At 40.4% G+C, this 7,981-nt stretch overlaps 1 protein-coding gene across 1 annotated transcript; it reads right to left on the bottom strand.

The window, feature by feature from the left end:
• Positions 1-4,864: 4,864 nt before the first annotated feature.
• TIGD7 (tigger transposable element derived 7) lies at positions 4,865-6,896 on the bottom strand. The gene has a single exon (XM_008071105.2). The coding sequence runs from the start codon at positions 6,665-6,667 to the stop codon at positions 5,018-5,020; it is 1,650 nt and encodes a 549-aa protein (XP_008069296.1). The 5' UTR covers positions 6,668-6,896; the 3' UTR covers positions 4,865-5,017.
• Between the last annotated feature and the right edge of the window lie 1,085 nt (positions 6,897-7,981).

The following is a 7,981-nucleotide window of genomic DNA, read 5'->3' on the forward strand; positions in this document are numbered from 1 at the left end:
ACGTCCCCCTTGGCCCTCGCGGTACTGCAGGAGGCCGGGAAGGCCGAGCGCGGAGATGAGCGAGCTCAGAGCTGGGTGGGTGGAAGCAAGCACCGGGGGAGGGCTCATCCAACGGGCTGGCACCAGTGGGCTGCAGGCTGCCATCAGGGGTTGGGTCTTCGTTTAAATGCGGTGGGAAGTCCACCAAGGATCTTAAGCAGGGGAGGTTTCTCTTCCTGTTTTAGTTTGCTCGTCCTGGGAGGTAGGAGGTGGTGGGGGCATGGTCCAGGACAGGAGCAGCGAGGAGGGAGAACTGGGAACAAGAGTGGACTGGGAACAAGAACTGGGAACAAGAGTGGGAGAGAGATTCAGGCCGGTATGACTTAGTTATGTAGGCCCAGAAGGTCCAAAATCGTAGGATATTCCCTAAGGTAATTGAAAATCGGGCCCTGACATATCTTTTCTGCGGGAAGCCTCTAAGGCCAACTGTCCAAGGACCTTGTGCTTACTTGCGGCTTCCCCAGGGAGATGCATACTTACATCACAGACTGTGCTCACGCTCCCTGAACTTTATTTTTTATTTTATTACTATTGTTTTCGAGTTGGGGTCTCATTCTGTCGCCCAGGCTGGAGTGCAGTGGCACGCTCACAGCTACGGTAGCCTCAACCTGCTGAGCTTAGTAGATCCTTCCACCTCAGCCTTCTGAGTAGCTGGAACTACAGGTGCGTGCCTCCACACCAGCTAATTATTTGATTTATTGTAGAGAGAGGTCTTGCCAAGTTGCCCAAGCTGGTTTCGAACCCCTGGGCTCAGCTGATCCTCTCGCCTCCACCTCCCAAAGTGCTGGGATTACAGGCATGAACCACCGTGTGCCCAGTCACTCCCTGAATTTTGAAAGTCACACACTGTCCTCTCAGACACTTCCCCTGCAATCCTAGTGCTCTATACTTTAGCTCTGACACTTACACATCCAACGGTGGTTTGTTCCCATTCATTTTCTGTTACTCAGGTCTGAATCTCCAAACTTATCGTCTAGTATGTGGAACAGTAACATGAAATTTCCACAATCAATGAGTACTTTTGAAATGGGTATGACTCTCATTCACTCATTCTGGAAATGTATTAGCTTGAAAAAGAATAAAGATGTTTGACTCAAAGACCCAAGCTAAAAGGAGCTAGAAAATATCTTCTTCTGACATTCCCCTCCACTTCTTCCATAATCCATTCTGCTCCAGGCTTGAAAGGTCTCTCAAAAGAGGGAAAACATCAACTAGTGATAACTAATATCCTTCCCCTAATCTCACCTTCAGCTTGCTGTCATTCTGGACAAATCTTTAAGAAAAAAGAAAAAGTCAAGCTGCTTGATGTTAAAGCTCTCCCAGCTTCCACTAGATTGCAGACTGAATAAACCAAGGAAGCATAAAGCAAGTCCAAATCAAATATAGAAAGTGTGCCCAGTGACAATGTTAATTTTTTCTACAAGTTCTGACTAATAAAGACATAAAAAGAAATAACTACTAAATTAATTTACAAGGTAAAACTATCACCCATAATTACAATAAAAAAGGATCCCACTCACAGCAACAACAAAACTACCTAGGAATAACCATAAAGAATATAAGGAATCCATTAAAATAAACTACATTTACAACTTGAATGGCGAAAAATAAAAGGAATATAACTTATTCCCAAATTAATTTTACTTAAATTATAACTAAATTCCCAGAGGGAGTTGGTGTCTGTGGGAGGCTTGAATACATTTTATGCTTAAGTTGACTTGGAAGAATAGGTAAGAATAGTTTGTACACTTTTGAAAATGGAGAATAAGTGGACATTTGCCTTTTATTAAAACAGATTTAATGATTAAAATGGTAAGATATTTAGGCAAGAGTAGACACTAGTACTACAATTAATCCCTAATTTTATACTATAGTTGCCTAGTATTGGCCAATGGAACAGAATACATACATCTCAGAAACAGAATCTTGAACTTAATAAATATTGAGAAAGGAAGCATTAAAAGTCAATAAGAAAAAACTAATTACATTAACAAAGGTTATTTGCAAGTATCAACTTAAATGCCCACCTTATAATAAAACAGGGCTGGGCACCGTGACTCATGCCTGTAATCCCAACACTTTGGGAGGCAGAGGTGAGGACTGCCTGAGCCCAGGGGTTTAAGACTAGGCTGGGCAACATAGTGAGACCTTGTATCTACAAAAAGTCAAAAAAATTAGGTGGGTGTGGTGGCGTGCACCTGTAGTTCCAGCTACTTGGAAGGCTGAGGTGGAAGGATTGCCTGAGCCCAGCAGATTGGTGTTGTGGTAGCCACGAGCATGCCGTAGCGCTTTAGCCTGGGTGACAGAGTGAGACTTGACTCAAAAGATAAATAAATAAAACAGGAAACAGTCATAAAGATATCATTCTGGCTGGGCTTGGTGGCTCAGTCTGTAATCCCGGCACTTTGGGAGACTGAGGAAAGTGGATTGCTTGAGCTTGCAGGTTCGAGACCAGTCCAGGCAACTTGGCAAGTCCTCATCTCTACAATAAATAAAAAATTAGCTGGGTGTGGTAGCATGCGCCTGTACTTCTGGCTACTTGGAGGGCTGAGGCAGAAGGATCACTGGAGCCCAGAAGGCCAATGCTGGGGTGGCTGTGAGCATGCCACTGCACTCCAGCCTAGGCAATGGAGTGAGAGTCCAACTCAAAACCAAAAAAAGGTATCATTCTTTTGGTTTTGGTTATAAAATTAGCAAAAACTAATATAATAATAATGGTGGGACTGGTACATTGGGAGAAGTGCTTTCAGACTAATGGCAGAAATGTGAAAACAGGCGGGCCATGGTGTCTCATGCCTGTAATCTTAGCATTTTGGGGCACCAAGGAGGAAGGATTGCTTGAGCCAGAATTCAAGACCAGTCCAGGCAACATAGTGAGACCTCATTTCTACAAAATAACAAAAAATTAGCTGGGTATGATGATGCAGTCTGTAGTCCCACCTACGGGGGAGGCTGAGGTGGAAGGATCACCTGAGCTCAGAAGGTCTAGGCTGTGGTGAACCATGATTGTGCCACTGCACTTTAGCCTAGGTTACGGTGAGACCTTCACTCAAAAAAAAGATAAATAAATAAATGTGAAATAACAACGTGCATAAAAATTGTTTTTTCTTTTTTTGAGTTGGAGTCTCTGTCACACAGACTGGAGTGCAGTGGCACACTCATAGCCATCGCAGCTTCCACCTGCTGGGCTCAGGTGATCCTTCCACCGCAGCCTTCCAAGTAGCTGGAACCACAGGCATGTGCCATCAGGCCCAACTGATTTTTTAATTTATTATAGAAACGATATCTCACCATGTTACTCAGGCTGGTCTCGAACCCCTGAGCTCACATAATCCCCTTGCCTCCATCTCCCAAAGTGCTGGGATAATGGGCATGAGCCACTGAGCCTGGCCAAAAAAATTTTTTATTTTATTTATTTTTTTGAGTTGGATTCTCACTCTGTCACCCAGACTGGAGTGCAGTGGCTGCTCCCGGCTACTGCAGCCTCGACCTGCCGGGCTCCAGCAATCCTTCCGGCTCAGCCTTCCAAGTAGCTGGAACTACAGGCATGTGCTACCATGCCCAGCTAATTTTTTGATTTATTGTAAAGATGAGGTCTCGCCAATTTGTCCAGGCGGGTCTCAAACCCGCGGGCTCAGGCAATCCACTCACCTCAGCCTCCCAAGGCATAGGATTACAGGCTGAGTCACCGAGCCCAGGCAAAAATTTTTTTAAAGTTTATTCTCTTTGACTCTTTGACCTGGTAGTTTAATTTCTAGTAACTTACCTTAAGGTAATTGTCTGAACTTCTCTGTGAAAAGATGTTCACCATTATTATTTACTTTTAAAAAGAGGAAGCAATACTAGTTCAACAGAATAATCCAACTGATATGGAACAGCCATGGTGGAGAATTACAAAGCCATTAAATTTAAGGTTTGTGGAAAGATTTTAATAATATTAGAGAAATTCTCAGAAATAGTGGAACACAATAGTTAAAGGACTGGGCATCGAATAGAATTCAAATCTCATCCCTGCTATTTACTAGCATATGTGACCTTTGTCAAGTTACTTCACTCTCACTAATCCTGTTTCCTTATCTATATAAAAAAAGGGGGGTATTAAAATGACTAACAAACACATGTATACAATCCTATATACTCAATTCTAACTTATTAGTAATACCAAAGCATAAACTATGTTAAGACAAGACAGTTTATTTACAATGTAAAAATATATTATATATATATATATATCATTTTTGGAGAGGATATCATTGGTCAGAATTGGGGGCTTTTAACTTTTTATTTTTATTTTTTTGAGTTGGAATCTCACTCCAGGCTGGAATGCAGTGGCACGCTCATGGCCACCCCAGCCTTCCAAGTAGCCAGAACTACCGGCATGTGCTACTGCATGCAGTTAGTTTTTTAAAAAGTTTTATTGTAGAGACAAGGTCTCGCCAAGTTGCCTGGACTGGTCTCAAAACCGTGGGCTTAAGCAATCCACTCACCTCAGCTTCCCAAAGTGCTGAGATTACAGGATGAGCCACTGAGCCCGGTCTTAACTTTTTTAATGTATATTTTAGTCACCATGTTACTTAAAACAAGCACTAAATAGGTGGTAACAGAGTTAAGAAAACAGAGTATGCCCTATCATTAAATTGAAAACTTAATCATTACCTTCTTAAAGTTAATTAGAACTAGTCAGCATATAGTTCCTTTGTTATATGCTATGAATACTAATGCTCTCCTTACAGGTATTCCACCTTTGATAATCTGGGACATTACTTCCTTATTTTTCAGATCCTTGTCTAAAATAGAAAATGAATGAAACACAATTTAAAGAATAAATTTAAAGAAACAGATTTATTATTTTCAAACCATATATGCTATAACCAATATATAAATGGGCATTGATATGCAAAATAATGTCAGTTGATAAAACATGACAATTCACTGCAGGCCTACATCATATAACTGCAGAAATCTTTAAGTACTAAATCTAATTATTAGAACTGGAAGTTGAAGGCCCACTGAAAGAATCCTTGATATTGTGAGGCCTAGGTTTAAAAAAACTGCCAATTCTAGAATGAATTCTACTCTGGAACTGTTTCTTTACTACTTCTTGTTGCATCTCTTTTAGTGTGAAATGGAACCTTTGAAACTCAGGTGTGGCATCAACAAAGTCAAGAAGGTAGTCCAAACTCTCTTTTACAGCAGATAACTTAAATTCAGCAGTTGGCTTCTCAACTCCTCCTCCTTTATGGACAATATCCCTTGCAATTCCACATTTTGTTATTGGGGTACAGCCCTTTTCTTCATCATCTCCATTTAACCACACCCTACCATCGTCCAGCTTGGTTTCCAACTCCCCACATTTTTCAAGAATTTCTCTGTAACCCCCTTCTAGGCCTTGAAGATCATATTCAGGTTCCTTTTTGTAAAGAAGATTTCCCCATGCATTTGCTATGGTTATTTGTTTTACTTCATCCCAACTTTTTGCCCAGTTAAAAATTGCACTTTTTATATTGTAGATTTTAATTTTTGAAACTCCTTTTTCTCCTTTATCTTGTTCATCATCACTTTCTTCAAAAATCACAAGACTCTCTTCAAGTTGCTTCCATCTATAGAGTCGTTTACAACTCAAGATCACACCTTGATTCATTGGTTGAATCAAAGTTGAAGTGTTATGGGGAAAGAACATGCATTTTATTCGACCATCCTCACTGGTTAGTGACTCAGGGGAAGGATGAGCTGGGGAACTGTCCAGAAGTAACAATGCTCTGATGTCCTCTTCATGGAATCTTAGAACATTAAGTTGAAAATGTCGGACCTCAGGCACAAAATTTTGAAAAAACCATTCTGAAAACAATTCTCTGGTGAACCAAACATCTTTACTAGGTTTATATATAACAGGTAGTGTACTTGTGTCCTCTTTCACACTGTTGGGCAGCTTTGACTTGCCAATAATTATTGACTTTAACTTGTGAGTTCCATCTGCATTTGCACATAAAAGAGCAGTCAACCGTTCTTTATTTATTTTCCTCCCTGGAAGGCAGATATCTTTTCTACTTGCTTGAGAATTTTCTGGCATTGACTTCCAAAAGAGGTCAGTCTCATCCCCACTGTATAGCTGAGCCAGACACAGCTTCTCTTCTTTGATTATCATGGACAGTTTTTGTCGAAATGGCTCAATGTTTTCAGAAGCTAAACTTAGGATTTGTTCTCCACATACTTTTCGGTTCCCAATTGCATGCCTATTTCGAAATCTAAAAAGCCAACCAGTGCTAGCTTTGAAGTCTGTTCGCCCAAAACACTGAGCGAATCTTTCTGCAGCAGCCTGAAGCTCGACACCTCTAACAGGGACACCAGCTGAGCGTTTCTGTTGGTACCACATGTAGACCGCATCATCTACATCACCATATTTGGCTCCTGTTGTCCTCTTTCTCTTCTCAGCCCCTACTAGTGGTATGTCCTGCTTTAGTACAAAGTCCAAAATTAATTTCTTATTCTTTTTAATGTCATAAAATGTTGATTTACTGATTCCAAATTCATCCATTACACTTTTAAGTGATCGTCCAGCTTCAATCCTACTCAGAACCTTTATTTTCTCCTCCAAATTCAGTGTCGTATATTTTCCTCTCTTATTCATACTGAATTTGATTTTGAACAACCAACAGGAGAAAACAAAAGGAGAGGGCTTACTGAATTGGAAAAAAACTTTTTAAAAAACAACAAAAAACTAGCTCAAAGCCCCAGAAGGCACAGGCATTTACACTGTAGGGTAATGGGCTGAAAGGGATAATCATGAGCTAAAATCTAGAGGTAAAAGTTTTCTATACTCAGAAAGCTGCCACTGCCACAATCCTGTCTGGCTGTTGCTCCTGGAAGACATGAATGGTTAGTTTTTGGAATTCCCCTGCTCATCTTCAGTGATAGATATGGCAGGACCAGGAATGCCTGCATACTTTCCCTAACTCAATACAGGAAAAGAAACAAGACAAAGAGAAGAGACATCGAATGAGATATACCCACAAGAACAGACCCAGGTGGGATAAGTCTCAGTAAAAAGTGATGCTTTAATCTGTCATAGGATTAGAGTGGAAAAAAAAAGCGATGCTTGAATTGAAATGTGTGTGAAAGACTAAGGCAATGACAGAGTAATTCCAGGTAGCAGAGATGCAGTGTGGTCTCTCCCTTTCCAAAAAGCCGTAACTTTACCTTGCTGACAGAAATGAAAATGGTGCATATGTTGCTCTGTGTGTTGTGTCACTGGGCAGAGGTTCCTCTACTTGGATAAAGACTCCCAGCTACAGGACTCTGACACTGGGATGTCTGGAGATCTGGAATTCAGGAACAGTTGTATAGAATCTTGGAAGAAGAATGTTAGTGGTTTCCTGTTGTACATATGAATGAAATCCAACTTTTATTGCATTCAATACAGCATTCTCAAAGACAGCTTTAACTTAAGAGTATCTTATGTTTGCCAAGGTAATTTTTAAGTATGTAAATAACTTGTTAGTGGCAGTTTTTCACTCTTAGATATTCTTCCTTGTATCCATCTGATGTATTCTCAAGTATAATTTTTTCACTGAAGCTGTTATCTATTTGAAATATCATCAAGTTCCAGAATTATGGCAACTCTTAGAGTGGGCCCAAAAGTTTTACAAATATTTTACCATAGCTAAAAAGTTAAAAAGATCTGTCTTTTCATTTGTTTTCCTAAATTTACATTAAGGTGTTAAGTGACATATGTTCCACATTTGAGAGACTGATTTCTCTCCAGTGTGCATATTTTACTTAATTTGAACTAAGACTCAACTTCCACAGCCTGAAGAAATCTAAAAGATTTCTCTACTGATGCTTCTAATAAATTGCTTCCCATAAGTTCTTCTGTTGACAAACTCTTCCATAGCTCTGGTCCTCAAATATTCCTTTCAGGTCCTCCTGGTGCTGCCCAAAGCCA

This window comes from Carlito syrichta, unplaced genomic scaffold (assembly GCF_000164805.1).
Source record: "Carlito syrichta isolate Samal-C Ts95f unplaced genomic scaffold, Tarsius_syrichta-2.0.1 Scaffold314117, whole genome shotgun sequence".
Taxonomy (NCBI): Eukaryota; Metazoa; Chordata; class Mammalia; order Primates; family Tarsiidae; genus Carlito; species Carlito syrichta.